We start from the raw sequence: 18,130 nt of genomic DNA on the forward strand, positions 1-18,130 counted from the left end.
AAGACCTTGGTTCTGTCCAAAGCTTATGAGATTTGTTTTTTGTGCTTGGTTTCCCCACAGGCTTGAGTCCGTGGACCATGCAAGACCTTGGTTCTGTCCAAGCTTTTGATTTTCATCTCTTGTGCTGGTTTCCCCATAGGTTTGAGTCCGAGGACCATGCAAGACTTGGTTCTGTCCAAAGTTTTGAGATTTGTTTTTTGTGCTTGGTTTCCCCACAGGCTTGAGTCCGTGGACCATGCAAGACCTTGGTTCTGTCCAAAGCTTTTGATTTTTATCTCTTGTGCTTGGTTTCCCCATAGGTTTGAGTCCGAGGACCATGCAAGACCTTGGTTCTGTCCAAAGCTTATGAGATTTGTTTTTTGTGCTTGGTTTCCCCACAGGCTTGAGTCCGTGGACCATGCAAGACCTTGGTTCTGTCCAAAGCTTTTGATTTTCATCTCTTGTACTTGGTTTCCCCATAGGTTTGAGTCCGAGGACCATGCAAGACCTTGGTTCTGTCCAAAGCTTGTGAGATTTGTTTTTGTGCTTGGTTTCCCCACAGGCTTGAGTCCGTGGACCATGCAAGACCTTGGTTCTGTCCAAAGCTTTTGATCTCTTTGTGCTTGGTTTCCCCATAGGTTGAGTCCGAGGACCATGCAAGACCTTGGTTCTGTCCAAAGCTTGTGAGATTTGTTTTTTGTGCTTGGTTTCCCCAAGGCTTGAGTCCGTGACCATGCAAGACCTTGGTTCTGTCCAAACTTTGAATCTCTTGTGCCTGGTTCCCCATAGGTTGAGGTGAGACCATGCAAGACCTTGGTTCTGTCCAAAGCTTATGAGATTTGTTTTTGTGCTTTGGTTTCCCACAGGCTTGAGTCCGTGGACCATGCAAGACCTTGGTTCCTGTCCAAAGCTTTTGATCTCTTGTGCCTGGTTTCCCCATAGGTGAGTCCGAGGACATGCAAAAGACCTTGGTTCTGTCCAAATTTGTGAGATTTTGGTTTTTGTGCTTGGTTCCCCACACTAAGTGCTTGGTTTCCCCAGTCCGTGGACCATGTAAGACCTTGGTTCTGTTCCAAAGCTTTTGATTTTCATCTCTTGTGCTTGGTTTCCCCATAGGTTTGAGTCCGAGGACCATGCAAGACCTTGGTTCTGTCCAAAGCTTTTGATCTCTCTTGCCTTGGTTTCCCCATAGGTTTGAGTCCGAGGACCATGCAAGACCTTGGTTCTGTCCAAAGCTTGTGAGATTTGTTTTTTGTGCTTGGTTTCCCCACAGGCTTGAGTCCGTGGACCATGCAAGACCTTGGTTCTGTCCAAAGCTTTTGATTTTCATCTCTTGTGCTTGGTTTCCCCATAGGTTTGAGTCCGAGGACCATGCAAGACCTTGGTTCTGTCCAAAGCTTATGAGATTTGTTTTTTGTGCTTGGTTTCCCACAGGCTTGAGTCCGTGGACCAGCAAGACCTTGGTTCTGTCCAAAGCTTTTTGATCTCTGTGCTTGGTTCCCCATGGTTTTGAGTCCGAGGACCAATGCCAAGACCTTGGTTCTGTCCAAAGCTTGTGAGATTTGTTTTTTGTGCTTGGTTTCCCCACAGGCTTGAGTCCGTGGACCATGCAAGACCTTGGTTCTGTCCAAAGCTTTTGATTTTCATCTCTTGTGCTTGGTTTCCCCATAGGTTTGAGTCCGAGGACCATGCAAGACCTTGGTTCTGTCCAAAGCTTATGAGATTTGTTTTTTGTGCTTGGTTTCCCCACAGGCTTGAGTCCGTGGACCATGCAAGACCTTGGTTCTGTCCAAAGCTTTTGATTTTGATCTCTTGTGCTTGGTTTCCCCATAGGTTTGAGTCCGAGGACCATGCAAGACCTTGGTTCTGTCCAAAGCTTATGAGATTTGTTTTTTGTGCTTGTTTGTTTTTCGGATGTAAGCCCCTAGATCAGGGCGGGGAGAGCCGGCTTGAGGCCAAGAGCCCCTAGGGCTGCCTACGCCATGGGCGCTGCAAGGCGTAGCCCCTAGCAGAAGTTTATGTCGGAACAACAGCTGCACGTCAAAGGAGACGGAGGAAGCTCCGTGATTTGCTTAGTAGAGAGTTGACTCCACCGCCACCTGCGCCAAGCGCGCATGCTTCCCACAGACGGCGCCAATTGTAAGGACACGATTCCTGCGCGGCCCAGTGACATTTTTGGGTTCACGCGGGAGAGATCCCTCACAATACGATTTGTAGAGAGTGGGCTTGAAAAGCTTGGGCTTGGTCACGGGGCGATGGTCCGGTCTGGATTTCAGAAAGGTCCCTGTGGAAAATGGACTGGGCCTAAACGTTTAAAGCCCCGCCATGCTGCCACTTCTGAGAATGGGCTCCTCGGACTTGATCCGAGGACCCTTGTGATCCTTTCCGGCTGTCCAACGGAGGACCTTCTCTGTTCTGTGCATGGATCGTTCCAGCGATCTTATTCATGAAGTCCTTCCTTTTTTCTCCCCCCATTCTAGATTCACTTACTTCTCCTTTTATACTAGCGTGCATTCGATGTCCTTCGTCCACGTGTGGGGTCAGTCTTTACAAATACTGACATTGGTCCCATCAGTCTAATCCCGGAATTGTTAGGGATGACTTGATAAAGCTGCAGAGTACGGTTCTGTCAGGCATTGGGCCTTATCTAGAAGGGTATTTAGGGTAATCGCCCCAAGGTATTTTGGATTTCCTTACGAATTTGTCCCTTTATTCTGGGCGGATTATGGGCTTGCCGAGGACTAGACTGTCCTCGACTGCCTCCCAAAATTGGTCTGTGCTCTGCGTCATGGAACTTGGGCCACAGTTCTCCTCGGATTGGGCCCTCGGACTCTCTAAGGGCAAATGGGTCTGGTCCACGAATTGTTGGGCCCCACAGTTTTCTACTAAATTTTTTGGGAAAACAACTCTATCTCACAGCAAACTAAATAAGGGAAGTTAGGAGGTTGTTTTTCAACTCATGTAAAGTTACTACCAAACATAAAAAAATGAAATAGTTTTATTGAAAATGATTCTTGGAAAATGACTCATTTTTTAGAAAAACATCATTGTTGAAACAAACAGAGCGTTAGAGAACAAAACAACACAACATATATTAAGATAGAGCTTTTTTTTAAAAAAAAAAAAAAAAAAAAAAAAAAAAAAAAAAAAAAACCGTATATAGAGAGAGACATAGAGAGATAAGTAAAATTAGCTAACAAGAAGGAGAAAATCCTGGATTGAATAATTTGAATTGACCCATTTGAATCCACCACGTGACATATATATACACGTATTGGGTTTTTTCGTTAAATTTATGGTAAAACCGTAAAAGAGAGAGCGAAAAAAGTTGATCACCATCGCTTCATCCGGAATAGGATGTTTAAGCTACACAGACTTCTAATCTAATTCTACTCTATGCTTAAACCTCAACCATCTAAGTTTAAACAAATGGTTTTATATTATGCCACTCCCTTTACATTTTAATACATACTGATTAATTCTTACGATAAATGGTTGAGATATTAAGAACTGTGTAATTGAGTTAAATACAAACTCTAGAGAATCTTTAATACATACTGGATTAATTCTTGATGATTGGTTTTTTGGAGAGCTTTATAAGAACAGAAAAACAGCTTCAAACTCTCTTATATTCTTGCGTGTGATTGCATTGTTGAGTTTACACCCATGAATTTATCAAAGAAAGTTACAGCCACGATGAAATACTATGTAGGGAGCAAAGTTGAGGTATTGAACAGTAGGGTGGCTAAGCCAGTAGGTGCATGGTGTCTTGCTGAAATCACAAAGGTAGAAGATGAAAAAGGGCATTGGTTTACTGTCAAATACAGTAATGGAAAGGTGGAGAAGATGGTTCCAATTTGCATTGTTAGACCTTGTCCACCACTTATGGAGTTTGTGGGTGATATGGAAATTGGTGATCTTGCTGAGTATTGTGTCGACAATGATTGGATAGCAACAACATTGTTGGAGTCTCTAGGTGATGACAACTTCAGGGTTAGGCAACTTGGTGGAGACTTTAAGGAATTCACTATCCATAGGTCTAATTTAAGGGTGCCACAGGATTGGAGAAATGAAAAGTGGGGCGTCCTTCAAAACCAATTTTTTGATCAGGACAGGACTCATAAACAAGGTAATGCTGAGTTCTTGAGAAAGATTTGGTCTCGTCCAGGTGCTAAAAGAACCCCATGTCTTGATTTTTCTCCTCTCAAGAAAGTTCAGAGGCCCAATGCCACTCCAAGTTGTGATGAGAGTTGTATAATTGATGCAGATGGGGAAGACAATGGTTCTATTGCAGGAAACTTAAGGGCTAATGATGATGATGATGATGATACCATGAGCATTGCATCTTCTGTTGGTAGTTGTTGTCCTAATTGAAATGGTTGTTCGTGTTTTCATTTTTTATTTTTTTAGGTGTTTGTTTCATGCTTTTCATTCTAGTAAACTGCTGCAAGGTTATGTTTGCTTTAATAATGGCAATTTTCTTTAGTTGGGCTTTTTGGTTTGTATATGTTTTGTAGAGCTCTCTTAGCTAAAATCTCTTTTTTCTAGTATCTATGTTTATCATATTGTAAATAATTCAAGGAATAGATTTGGATTTGATATGCTTTTTATTTTATAATCAATTTTTTCGAGCAATTGGTAATGTACTCTCATTAAATACATGACTCCATCAGATCAAATTTGAAGCAATCTCATCTCGCATGGCTCAAACCAGAATTACTAAGAAATAATGTTAGCTTCACAAATTTTCAAATTGATAAATTGTGATTGATGTAAGTGTAACATCACTTTCACCTAATATCAATATATCATTGCATATCAACAATTGTGAAAAACAATTGTTATATCAACATTGTGAAAAAATATTGTAAAATAATTGCTAAATTCAAAACCAAACTCATCAAAAGTCTGTCTATTTCTTATATTCGCCCCATTTAAGTAAATCAAACAAATTGTCACTAACTAAAACATATCTTCTTTGGTACATATATCAATTGATATAAATATAAAAAGCTAATTGGGGGGAAGTTTGTTGGTTGGGACTAGAAGGTTTTAAGAGGGAGAGGTTTGAACTTTGAAATTGAATGCCACTCTTTTTTTTTTTTTTTCTGCAGTGTTTAGAATGTGATGTACTTGACTCAAATTAAGATTGAGGTTGAATCATTAATATTTGTAAGACTAAAAATGGAGTTTAAATTGTTAATTCTGTTAATTTTAACTATAGCAGTTCCATGTGGCATCCTTGTTTTGAAGGGCCCAAAAAGAAGTTTGTTTGAATTGTGAACTGGGAACAATGGAATTGAAATCTGCAAGGTCATGGACTGGTAAATTTTGGCACAATAGGGCCATCTAAATTCTAAGGCTCTTTTTTCTGTGAGGGGGAAAAAATTGATTGAAGTTTGCTATTAATGCAAATGTATGAGTATCGTCTAAAACTTTCCTATAGGAAATGTCTAAGTTAAACTTGCAGAATTTGCAGCAGACAAATTACTTTTTTAAATTTGTCTGCAAGCATGCATCAAGTTGAGACGCTCTTGAAGTGCATATTTTTTAACTTCTATGAAGTAGTTAAATCATGTTATCATAGATGATATTCTGCTGAAATGAAATATACAACAGGCCTTTTTCCCCTCTCCATCATTGAGCAAAAACAATCTAAAGAAACCAAACAAGACTCAGAAAATCAAGCTCATGCAGAAGAGCTCAGTGACCAATTGAAAAATGCATTTCTCTGAATCTCTCTTAATCTCAATCTTAATTTCCTAACAAAGTGAGTTGTTGAGTAGTCCCCTCGCCGGTGTTGGATTGAGTTTGGTAGCCTGATTGGTTGGATGTAAATGTACTTGACTCCTTTGTTCTCTAGTGTTATTAGAGTTATATTATAAGCAGTAGTTGTGTTGTACTAGAGTGTTTTCAGCTTGTACTTTATTCTGTTGACAATAATATATCTCACTCATAGAATCATAGTCATCTTTTTGATAATAATATATCTCAATCATACTTTTCCTATATATATAAAGCTAAAATAGCTTTTGCTTAGTCAAAGAATTTCACCACGACAAACTACAGTAGTTAATTCATCCTCCAACATATATATCTCCAATAACAAAGTTTTAGCATAATTATTAATTGAAATTTCTCTTTCCCAAGTCCCTACACTATTTTAGTGCTACTAGGTTTACTGCCAAGATGTTGTGCATGGCTAAGTTGGTTCCAGTAGTATTAAGTTTAGGAGGTCTGCCACTAAGTCTTTTAATTTTAATAGTGCTTTGGCAAATAAAGTTGGTTTTTCTTTTTAGCATCTTGAGCATATTTTGGCAGTGGCAGTTCCAAACAAAAACAAAGACATAAAATGTTTCCCATATTTTCTACGTAACCCTCAATATATAAATAAGCAATCAGCAAAGTGCATTCAAATGCACACTAAATTAAATCATATTAATTAGCTAGCCTAAGAGCTCGTTGTTAGTGGGCCCGGGAAGTACCATTAGTTGATGTTTAGGTTCTTAAAAGAAAATTAAATCAGATTGAAGTTCTTACATATTTCCAGACTCGTGAGGGGTTTGATGGGATCAACTTCAGACTGGGGGGATAAGGCCTGAGTATGAATCACCCAACCCATGAAACCACTAAAAAAGCTTTGAGCTAGTCAGGGAGTGGGACTATTGAAGATGTGTTTCGGCTAGAAACATACTTTTATTAGCACATAAGATGAAGAGAAAACATACTTTTATTAGCACATAATAATAATTTAATTGACTACTTAAAAACAAGGTGATTAAATTAAATTAAACCAATGAACTTTCAAGTCTCAACCACTTACCTCTCAATCAAATGAATGCATGTAGCTCTGTTTTCAACCTTATCCATTCAACAAAATCTAGACATTTCATCTAGGTAGAGAAATTAGGGGACATATATCTTATACAAGTGTTCAAAACATAAGGCCACTATCCAATCAAGTCTTTTGTTCTTTTTTCTTTTTTTGTTGGGGGGCCGAAAAAGTGGACAAGCAAAAAATATGACTAAATCCAAACACGGATTTGAACTTAGTATTACCAAATTTGGTTTTTGTGAGATCTATCATCCATGTAAAATAAGGAAAAATGACTAAGAAAGTATAAAATAATTTTCTCCACCATAGTTATGCTAAAATTAGTACATGAAATACTTGCCAAGCTTAATGAGTGGGCTTAAAGTAAGGAACTTTGCATATTTCAGTTACCACTTACCAGCTCAAACTAGCTCTTTATTTGGTCTCTCTGAACCAGGCTGTTGAATGAGCTAAGTCAATTACCATTAATTGATAGAACATTTTTTTAGGTTACAAGTACTGCAATTCTATCCTTGACCTCAAAACTTTTCCTAAAATGGATTAAAACCAACACATCAAACTCTTGCTTCCCCTATTTTTTTCACCCATTTCTTATGATCTAAAAGTGCCAGACTCATTTCATAGACATGGCCATGTCCTCAACCTCAAGGTTTCTAGTTCTTACTCTCTTGCTAATCTTCGACCTTGTCATATTGCTAAACTTGTTTTCCACTATTGAAAACATGCATGTGGAACGTGCTGAGCGTATGTACTACCAAGAAATGCAAAACCATTATCGATTCTCATGCAATGCTTCAAGCTTTCTGTATCCCATGTCGGAGTCCTATACAGTAAGTTGTGACAAGTTAAGGTGGAACAATCGGAGACGAAGCAAATGGAGCTTGGAATCAAATTATATTGATGATGATGGACATATGGTATTCCACATCAAATAAATCAAGCTCACCTTCATGGAGCTGAAAACGAAGTATTAAATGCTTGTACCAATTTTGGTATTGCTGACACAGTAACAGGGATGTTGCAGTTGCTGTAATAACAAGTAAACAAAAATGGCAGGGCCAAGCTACCCAACTCATTGAACCAATGAAAAAAGTAAAAAAAACCTTCAAGCTTGACATGGAGCCTGACTTTAGAAGACTGAGTTTGGCTGGAAAATGGTGCTGCCTGGTGTTCTTGTAAATTTTGAGTTGAAAAGTTGGCTTTGGCATGAGCTTGATACAATATTATTCTTATTATTATTATTTACAACAAGTGGAGAGATTCAGATAAATGCAAATTCAATTGGTCACAGAGCTCTTGCGCATGAGCTCGATTTCTGGGTCTTGTTTGGTTTCTTTAGATGGTTCTTGCTCAATGAAGGAGACGGAAAAAAGGCCTGTTGTATATTTCATTTCAGCAGAATATCATCTGCGATAAAATCATTTTAACTACTTCATAGAAGTTAATAAATTGCATTAATATGCACTTCAAGAACGTCTGAACCTAATGCATGCTTGCAGACACATTTTAAGAAATTAATCTGCCTTCTGCAAATTCTGCAAGTTTCATAAAAAATGACCTTAAGACATTTCCTAAAGGAAAGTTTTAAACCATACTTTTACATTTTACATTTGAATTAATAGCAAACTCCAATTCCATTGTTCCCAGTTCACAATTCAAACAAACTTCTTTTTGGACCCTTCAAAACAAGGATGTCACATGGAACTGCTATAGTTAAAATTAACATGATTAACAATTTAAACTCCATTCTTTGTCTTACAAATATTAATGATTTAATCTCAATCTTAATTTCCTAAGATAGATGAAACTTATATCCAGATCACCTCTTCCTCTTATTCACAATTCTCATTGTCTAAAAGGTCATAACCCATTGGTTTCAAAGACAGCCATGTCCAGAACATTGGTCGCCTGCATTGTCACTCTCTTTGTAGGTTCAGTTTTCATTGTAGCCACAAATGAACATCAAGTAAGATATCAGATATTAACAACATCAGCAGATGCTCTCACTTGAAATTGGTATGAGGCGCATGCTCTTGCTCTCACATGATATTGGTATGGAGGCGCATGCTCTTTCTCTCACATGATGTTCAAATAAAAATGTATCCTTCTACCAACAATAACCGACCAAAGTCTAGATAGAAAGGAAATAGATGTGACTGAACATCATAATACAGCAATATTAGATCTGATAATCGTTATACTGAACCAAATGTCTCTAGAAAATTAAAATTAAAATTTCCATCCTATATACTTCTAAAGTAACCTGATAAATACAGAACAATCACTTGAACAAATTTAATGTCCACCACCAATCCCCTAAAAGAAAGTTGATGAAAATTAAGGGAATCATCTGCATATTTTTACTGTATTTAAGCCAACAAGCTGCAGTCCAGATTTTCCTCTTTCCTTCTATCAATCCAGTAAAATGAACATTAAACCACTAAATATTAAAATTAGGATTTGGAAACATTCCTGTTGAAGCATTATACACTGGGAAGTGTGATAAGAAAGCCTAAAAAGGAGGCATACAGTCACATACTGCAACATACCTAAAACTACTCTTGTATCATGCATCTTCAAACTGCATTATGATATTCATCAATGGTTTGTTTCATTCCATCCAACTGTGAAATGACATAATCCAGTTTCTTGCAACAGATCTCATTAGTTATTCTCGAACCGTAATCACACTTCTCAAATGGACGGTATTCACAAGCACTTTTGATTTCATCACGCAGTGTTACTTGGATGTCCTGCTTGAAAAGAAAACAAGAAAATTACATATTTTGACCTACAACTTCAATATTTGAAGATGATTAAGAAATCCATTTCAAAAGTTCAAGTGATGAGCAAAAATTGTAACTTAGAGTGCACCATATCACAACCAAAGGACAAAATTCTCCTCCAATCTACTATGTGACAATTCAAACGACCATACTTGTTTATTTTGTTTAGATGACATAAGTCATCTAAAAAAATCACATGATTTTTAAATTGGTCATTTGACTAAAAGTACTCAGTTGAGTCACCACATAATGACATAATGGATTAGAGGAACTTTCCTCCAAACCAAAATTCTATCCATAACCAAAATGTCACACTTAACCTATGTGAAGCGACTTTCTAATCATTTTCACTCACGTCTATAAAAAGACTCAAACATTCAACACTCACAAACAATTAAATTTTATTCATTATTTTGACAACTATTCCACCATCCTATAGTAAAAGAAGAAGAAATTTTATATACTTCAATCAAATATCCAAAATTATCTCTAGGAATAACTTCCCTTGACATTACTCCATTCTTCACAAAGCACATTTTTTCTTGGAATTACGCTTCAAGGTCATTGCAACGTCCACAAATTGTTTTCAGTTGAACTTGCTTTTAACATTTTCTATCTTCCAGAATTATCCACAGCCCACCAAACAATCACATGACAAATTGAAAAACAATCAATCTAAACCTAAATTCCATTTTCATCATTTGATTAAGGATATGTAAGCATGCAGATTTAAAATTGCAGTGCAAGTGGACTTCTCCAGTTGGATGTTAAGAAGTCCTCAACATATATATAATAGAAATTATTCACATAAAGACCCTAGAAAAGTCTTAACAAGCCAGGAAAAAGAGATGTCATTATCCATATAGACCACATCTTACAAATGCATGTCTTGTCTCAAAACAAAATTCACACCATGGTTATGATATTTTCACTGACATTATAATCATAGACAATGTCAGAAGTTTCTATTCCATAGCATAACAACCAATGGCTAGAACAAAATATTTCTCAGCTATCAACATTTTCGTGGCATACATGACCTTCAGTTCAGATACACTCGAATTTGTCCCAAAAGCAACAGAAAACCAAAATATAGGTTCTCATATCATCTTCTGCAAACCACATTAACTGGTTTTTTGAAGAGCATAAAACGTAGGTCATATATTATCAGACTATTCAGAAGTCCAGTCAAAAACCCAAACCTGCCCTGAATTCCCTAGTACCAAAAATCCAAATCTTTTACCGTTTGCCAATTATTCACCCAATTTTTCACCACGCACACAAATTACCCAATCAAATTTCCAGCATGGTATACAAAATTACCAAAGAAACACTTTTCCCCTGTATGCAAACTTCTTTCATATAACATTCAGAATTTAGTGCATACACTTTATCCAACTTTCAACTCAATACAATCCACTATTGTTGAAATCATTAGAACTAGGATTCATAAGCTAAAAGTGGAACTACAACAAAGGTTTCCCAGCCAGTATATGATCTATCCCAATGACCAACATACAAATTTGACATTATATACAATTAAAGATATAAAGTTCATGTTGAAAAAGAGACAGACCTTGATCAATTGCATGAACTCGAGGCAGTGGTTGTTGATGAGTTCCTTTCTTGGTCCAGTTGGGTTGGCCATCTCATCCATTACCCCTCCTGCTAGCTCCAAGACCCTAACGATTTCCTGTTATGATACCGATCCATCAAAAACAACAACGCCAAAAAATGAATCATTTTTGCCTAGATATGCTAATAAAAGGAAATTTGTTGTGCAATATTATTATTTACCTTCTCCACATTTTGAAGCCGTTGCAACGAAGTGTTCTGGCTCTGTGAATCCATAGAGTATCTGCTTCTTTAGAGGTGGGATAGTATAGAATGTAGGCCAATGCTAGTGAGTGGATTGAGCAGTAAATTTCTGGATCTTATTAATTGAAAGGTTAGTTGAATAGTCTTTTGACCCTGTATTCATAGGCACACACATACAATTCCACTCCTTGTTAAAGCCACTAAACAATACTTTAGACTTCAAGAAATAAAATGGAAGTGTGAAATTTCTATTGCTTTAAACAAATAAAAATAGCCATAAAAGTATAGGGCAGTGATGCTTAGAATTTAAAAAGAAAACCCCAACTTCTAGAATACCCCATATAATGAAACAAAATGAGAACTTTTCCTGTTGTGAAAATACTTGTTCTTTGAAGCTTTATATCAAACAGATGGTGTGCGTCTCTGAAAAAACAATGAAGCTATTTATCCTGAACAGAAAGGTTTTTGGTACCTGGGTTTCGATGAGGAGAAAGAATAAAGAACATGTAGCAGAGAACAGAACAAGGAAAAGTTGGGATCTTTGTTCTGGGTTTTCGATTTTGAAAATGACAGAACACAAATGAGAGAGAGAGAGAGAGAGAGCGAGAGAGATGAAAAAAACGTAACTTACAGTGAAATTTGGGAGGTCTCCGGTGAAGAAATAGGGGCTGATTTCTGCCGCCGGTGACAATGGCCAAGCAGTTTCGGGTGTCGTTGGTGACTCGAGAGTTCCTGAGTTCAACTCACGAAACACGATATCTTTTTTCACACAAAAACAGTCATTTCAGCTCAAAATTTTTGAACAGAACTGTTCCTTTCGTTTTACTAGATATTATAATTTAGGGTAAATTTCATTAAAATATCGTGAGATTTTTGCTAATATCTAAGATTTCTCAAAACCGTATAATTTGGTGCCTAAACCCAACTTAGTCAGTTTTGAAATTAACCAGTGTTGAAAAGTTTTGGACTTAGTTGACATTAATCTAAACCGAAAGCTATGTTAATACAATTTATCCTATTATTTATAAGGTTTGAATTTTTTTTTTTAAATTTAATAGTTACAACTTACAAGCTAATTGGCTAGTTTTTATTTTTGTATATAAATAAAAAAGTTGTATGTCTCAATAAATTTTGGAATTCTCATTATCCGATAGAATGGTAGTTGAAACTTAGAACCTTCGAATATACAGTATGTCCTGCAAATCTATTCAGCCCACCGCTCAAATATTTACGAAGTTATTGATTTGAAATGTTTAGTAATAGCAATTTGTGTGTTTGTGTTGTGTCGAAGTAAAATATTCAATTATATGAGTTAATTATAATCAAACTCATGTAATAATTGTTCTAAAGCCCCTTAATTTTATCACAATTTTTAAATTTAAAAAAAAAAAAAAAAAAAAAAAAAAAAAAAAAGAAGGTAAACACGAAAAGAAGATTAATATATAGGTTTTGTTGGGTTGATGTAGACAAGACTGTTTTAACGCGTTTAATATATAGTTTTGACAACGATATTTATATCTCACACAGAGGATTCATGAAGGGCTAAAAATGGGACAAAAATTTTCTATGGACTAAGCCTTATAAATCTCTCATTAAAAACTGTAACATTTATATATTGGGTCGAGTCATAATTCATATCAAACATAACTCAACACCATACCCTCTCAAACCTGGATAAATCTATAGTTGTGGATTGCACTTTTTGTATTTCATTTAATGTTTAATTAGTTCAAATCTAACATGTTTAAAAATTAGATACAACATTTTTTGTATGTGTCAAATTTAAGAAATGGAAAAGCATGTAAAAGTTGTCATGTATATTAAAAATGAAAGCACTTGCATTTCCATACATGAAAATTTAAAAATAATAATAAACTACCACTTTTTTCATTCATAATTATTATTCGAAAACATATATATACCATCTCTACAAATTTTTAATTATTCATGTCCATGCAACATCATTATCTCCACTATTCAATATTCATTAAAAAAGAAGAAGAAGAAGAAGAAGAAGAAAAAAAAGAAGAAAATATCGTCTTTAATAGAAAAATAAGAGAAACATAAGATGGAGACTACCTTTAAAAAAAAATTAAGAAGAGCATATGCTGTCTATATGACATGCTTATTAATATTAATAATAGATATTCACTTGTCTTTATAGGCTCCCAATACAAACTTCTTCAAAAACTAATATATCACCATGTAGTAACTAGTATACCATGTAAAGAAAAATTCAACAAAATACTATTCTATTTATCTTTCAATTTTTTTTCTAAATATAATAATTATGATAAATAGTACTATTACTTAGTAAAAGACACTTATTATAATTATATTTTGAATAGGAGAAATTCTATGTTTACATTACAATATTTTTCATAAAAAATTTTAGATGGTAAGTTATTACTATTTTAATCAACAAATTCTACCCGATAAGCAGTTACTAGTTTTTTTTTTTTTTTTTTAAAGAAATTATTATTATTATTTTTACTCTTTAATTAGAAATGAAATTGACCCAAAAACGAAGGACTTTGAAGGATTGACCAATTGTTGCCAACGTGGCATGGTGTGATTGGGTAGGTGCTTGAGAATCTGAAAACCAAACCCCTAAACGTCAGCGAACGATCCCCCATTTTTTTGTCTCAGGGAGAGAGAGAGAGAGAGAGAGAGAGAACAAAGGCCATGGCATCTTCGAAGCTCCAAGCACTTTGGAACCACCCAGCAGGGCCTAAAACCAGTGAGTCCACCCAAATTTTCAATCCCTTTATCTCAATTCACTTTCTAATTTTCTATCTTTGTTTCGTTTTTGCGTGATTTAGATGCTTCGTTTTTTTGATTCTATTGGCTAACCATCCATTTTTGCTGAGATTAGATCCGATTCAACTGTTTATAACATAGAAAAGTAGACTCACTTTTTGGTGAAAACTCTGATTTTTTATTAAATAATGCTTTTTTTATTTTTTTTAATTAACGAAGTGGGTTTCCATTAAGCTTATGCAATGTGATTTTTATTTTTATTTTTATTTTCCTTTCATAAAGGTGTGGTGGAATTTTGTTTTACTATGTCTCAGATTTAGATCAAAAGTTTGTTAATTTTGTCGATTATAGGCGTAATGCATGAGATTTTAAATGAGAGATAGTGTGGAGAAGACAATTAAAGAACTTAGGAACTCTTGCTCTTATACCATGTTAAATTACCGAGTGTTCCAAAAGTTGAAGCCGTTAGGATATGGTAAATTTAACCTAAGGCTTAATAAAACTTTGTGTTTCTGTTTCACCTATGTAACCAGTTTCGATTTTCGGGCATAGAAGATTTATTCATTTGCTAAATGGGGCTATCTCTTTTTACCCGCCTTGTTTAATGGGTGTTGAATTGATTTAAGAATAAGGCTTAGGTGAAACGTAGAGTTCTATCAACTTTTCTCTGCACTATTACTGCCTAAATAGCGGAGATGGACGGAAACTTTTAATTGAAACGATTTCACAAGTTTTGGGACTTTAAAACTTGAGACCTAATCGAAAACACGCTATAAACTCTAGACCTTTTTATGTAATTTCCCCTCAAAAAATGAGACTCTATGAAACTGCAGCTACCCAAAAAACCTCATACTCTTAGTTGAATGATGAAATGGAATAATATATATGCAATTTTTTTATTGATAGAGAGAAAGGAAGCTATGCGTATTTTGGGAAACTTAGATGTAGTAAAAATGGACATCAAGGTAGGAGATGGTCATGTGTGACATAGACAATGGCTGATTTGGTATCAAAAGGTGAATTAAGGTGAGGTCGTGGGTTAATGACATTAGCTATACTAGAAAAATGAAGTAGTTTTTGGGATTAAGCTTTCTCAATATTTGAGGGTTACTTTATATTATTATCCTAAAATCTTCTACTCTGTGACTACAAAAGATGAATGTCTTTTATTACTTTTCTGTACATGCTTTATGTAAGATGAGTTTGACACTGAATTGTTTAAATTGTCCCCTGAGCCTTTTTTTTAATTGTGATGTGGGTTTTCAATATACCAATGGCCAAAATGGCCAATATTAATAATTTGTTAATAGTTAATGTATGCATAAGTTAACTGCTTGGTAATTGCAGTTCACTTTTGGGCACCAACTTTTAAATGGGGCATCAGCATAGCCAATGTTGCTGACTTCTCCAAACCACCTGAAAAACTTTCATATCCTCAGCAACTAGGTATGTACATGAATACGCATGCATTTGCATATGTAATTCTCTCTGTTCCTCTCCAATAGAAGCATACACACGCTTGCACACTCTACTGTGTATTCATGAGTTACACAAGTCTTATATTTTCTGATTCTTACCATCTGTTGAACAGCTGTTACTTGCACTGGAATTATTTGGTCACGTTATAGCACTGTAATCACCCCGGTAAGTTTATATAAGATTGCCTGACTTTAGAAGACTCAGATAATGATGATGTGATATGTGACAGTGTTGTATATAGCCTTATTACACAAATTAAATATAGCATAGATTTTCATCAATATATATATATATATAAAACATAGATGCTTTCTTATTAATATATATGTGTCAGGAGTTTTTAATCAGGCTAAGGTTTGAGTGTGTACCTTGGATGGGTCATATGCTGGATTGTAATAGCGATATCAGGAGTTCAACCTAAATTTCTCCTCTTTTTTTGGTGGAGAGGAAGGGGGAAGAGAAACTGAACATATCATAGAGTGAATAGCTTTCTGCAAGAAAAAGAGTTGGGTTGATTCACAAATTGACTGTGCCTTATTTCTTTTCCTACCTTATTTCTAGTTTTCTCATCTCCCAAAAGGAAAATAGGGAATTTCATCTTAATCAACTCTTTCCCTAGCTTTCCAGCCTTCACTAAAGTCATCTTTAGCTGTAATTCCACTGTGCATTCCTAGAAAAAATGAAGTTTAAAACACTATAAGAAATTGAACTCTGGGTTTATGCAATTATCTGATCTTTTAATTAATTAATTATTCCTTACTTATTATTGCATGAAATATTTGACATGTTCTGCCATGATAGTTGCAAACTTGCAATACCTCAATTATAAATAGCAAATTAGATTCTATTATTTTTTTCCCCTTTTATTAAATAATGTATCTGGAACACCTTTTTGTGTGTATAAGGTCCTTAACAACCACCCCCATAAAACAAAAATGAGAAAAAAGCAATGATGATAGCGTACACATGCTTGGGTGCACAAAGAAGCATACATTTTGAGGGGGAAAAGAAATGTACAGTGAGATAAAAAAGAGTTTGTTTGCCGTTCCTAGTTTCCTTTATGGTATCTTATCTTAAGCTTGTGGATAATTCTAATTCTTGGTTATCTTTGATTTTGACTTGCAGAAGAACTGGAATCTTTTTAGTGTAAATGTTGCAATGGCAGGGACAGGGCTCTACCAACTTTCACGCAAAATAAAGTAAGTTAGCAAATGTTATGATTCTAGTTGCCATTGAACACGGGATCTTGATGACTCTTTTTTTGACATTTCCAGGCAAGATTATTTCCCCGACGCTGAGGCAGCTGTTGCCAAAGAATGATGATGAAAATTTCTAGCCTCCCTTTTGTGTCCTTGGGTGAAGGCCCCCATATTGCCTCACCTTGCAGTTAATACAAGTTCTTCAACATGGGAAATCATGCTTGTCTTCTTTCAAATTAGATGGTTAAATTATGCTATGGAGTGGGAATTTGTAACTTTGTTGATTGTCGTTGTACTAGTAAACATATTAGAAATAAGTGAGCATTTGAAAATCCAAGTTTCCCAATTTGATGAATAAGATTTTATTATGATATTTCTGTAAATTACTTGTATTTTATTTGAAATATCTTGATTGTAACCATCTGCAGTCAATTTATTCAGTTTGTCATTGTAGGAGGCAAAATTTTAAGCCAATTATAAAATGCCACATCAAAATTTAGTGACAAATTTTAAAATAATATGTCATTAAATTAATTAAATCAAATGACGACATGTGTCATCTAAATTGGCATCACATTGGCATACCAAAATTTGTCATATGTCATTTGACCCAAAAGATAAAGATAAACTTCCTATTCAAATTTTATGGGCAATTATCTTTATTAAAATAAATAATAAATAAAATAAAGATAAATTTTCTATTCAAAATTGGTAGATAATTATCTTTATTAAATAAATTAAATAGAGATAATTATTTATCTTTGTTGATTATTATCTTTATCAAAATATGATATTTATCAAAATAGATAAATAAAGATAATTATCTCTAAAAAGAATTTGGGCCAATCAAAAGTCTACTACATACTTCCAAGTATATCAATTCGAAGTGGAGTTTATCCTCTAAAATCACTATAAATAGAGGACATCCCTTCTCATTTTGGAGACGAAGTTTTCAAGAGGCCTAAGCTCTGGAGAAATTCTGTCTCAAGAAACTTTGAAGAACTTGAAGTATCTTTGAAGAACTTGAAGAACAACAAATCTCTATCAAGCTCAAGGCTAGAGATTCGTTGAGAAGACCGTTCAATCCTTCTTCCAACCAAATTCAAGAAGATTTATTGTTCGAGTTCTTTGAAGTTCTATTGGAATTAAGCTAAAAAGCCTCCATAAACCTCAACAAACCCAAATCTTTGAAGCTCAACGGATCAAGCCTCTAAAGCCCCGAAGAACTTCAACCCTAGAGCCTTCACATTCGAAGACTTGAAGAACAATAAATC

At 35.2% G+C, this 18,130-nt stretch overlaps 3 protein-coding genes across 5 annotated transcripts; 2 read left to right on the forward strand and 1 right to left on the reverse strand.

The window, feature by feature from the left end:
* Positions 1–3,425: 3,425 nt before the first annotated feature.
* LOC115962426 lies at positions 3,426–4,490 on the forward strand. Its single transcript, XM_031081263.1, has one exon. The coding sequence runs from the start codon at positions 3,646–3,648 to the stop codon at positions 4,351–4,353; it is 708 nt and encodes a 235-aa protein (XP_030937123.1). The 5' UTR covers positions 3,426–3,645; the 3' UTR covers positions 4,354–4,490.
* A 4,441-nt stretch (positions 4,491–8,931) lies between these two features.
* On the reverse strand, positions 8,932–12,359 carry LOC115962574 (mediator of RNA polymerase II transcription subunit 11). Of its 3 annotated transcripts, none has more exons than XM_031081432.1 (4): positions 12,050–12,294; positions 11,398–11,527; positions 11,177–11,293; positions 8,932–9,567 (listed from the first exon to the last, which is right to left on the reverse strand). In XM_031081432.1, exons 2-4 carry the CDS (start codon positions 11,449–11,451, stop codon positions 9,391–9,393), a joined length of 348 nt encoding a protein of 115 aa, XP_030937292.1. In that variant the 5' UTR covers positions 11,452–11,527; positions 12,050–12,294; the 3' UTR covers positions 8,932–9,390. The 3 variants fall into 3 exon arrangements, with proteins under 3 accessions (XP_030937292.1, XP_030937293.1, XP_030937294.1); XM_031081433.1 differs by having other exon boundaries at positions 8,968–9,567; positions 11,398–11,533; positions 12,050–12,359; XM_031081434.1 differs by having other exon boundaries at positions 8,968–9,567; positions 11,398–11,464; positions 12,050–12,264.
* Positions 12,360–14,033: 1,674 nt separating this feature from the next.
* Positions 14,034–17,290, forward strand: LOC115962557 (mitochondrial pyruvate carrier 4). The gene is made up of 5 exons (XM_031081413.1): positions 14,034–14,158; positions 15,526–15,624; positions 15,770–15,822; positions 16,783–16,856; positions 16,932–17,290. Exons 1-5 carry the CDS (start codon positions 14,104–14,106, stop codon positions 16,975–16,977), a joined length of 327 nt encoding a protein of 108 aa, XP_030937273.1. The 5' UTR covers positions 14,034–14,103; the 3' UTR covers positions 16,978–17,290.
* Positions 17,291–18,130: the final 840 nt, after the last annotated feature.

This window comes from Quercus lobata, chromosome 10, assembly GCF_001633185.2.
Source record: "Quercus lobata isolate SW786 chromosome 10, ValleyOak3.0 Primary Assembly, whole genome shotgun sequence".
NCBI classification, from domain to species: Eukaryota; Viridiplantae; Streptophyta; class Magnoliopsida; order Fagales; family Fagaceae; genus Quercus; species Quercus lobata.

Bases quoted from the DNA above. Each gene is read 5' to 3' on its own strand.
- LOC115962426 (XM_031081263.1), top strand. From the start codon at position 3,646: ATGAATTTATCAAAGAAAGTTACAGCCACGATGAAATACTATGTAGGG.
- LOC115962574 (XM_031081432.1), bottom strand. From the start codon at position 11,451: ATGGATTCACAGAGCCAGAACACTTCGTTGCAACGGCTTCAAAATGTG. The intron at 11,294-11,397 runs GTAAATAATAAT...GTATCATAACAG, and splicing joins GGCTTCAAAATGTGGAGAAG to GAAATCGTTAGGGTCTTGGA. The intron at 9,568-11,176 runs GTCTGTCTCTTT...CTTTTCAAGCAG, and splicing joins AGTTCATGCAATTGATCAAG to GACATCCAAGTAACACTGCG.
- LOC115962557 (XM_031081413.1), top strand. From the start codon at position 14,104: ATGGCATCTTCGAAGCTCCAAGCACTTTGGAACCACCCAGCAGGGCCT. The intron at 14,159-15,525 runs GTGAGTCCACCC...TGGTAATTGCAG, and splicing joins CCCAGCAGGGCCTAAAACCA to TTCACTTTTGGGCACCAACT. The intron at 15,823-16,782 runs GTAAGTTTATAT...TTTGACTTGCAG, and splicing joins ATAGCACTGTAATCACCCCG to AAGAACTGGAATCTTTTTAG.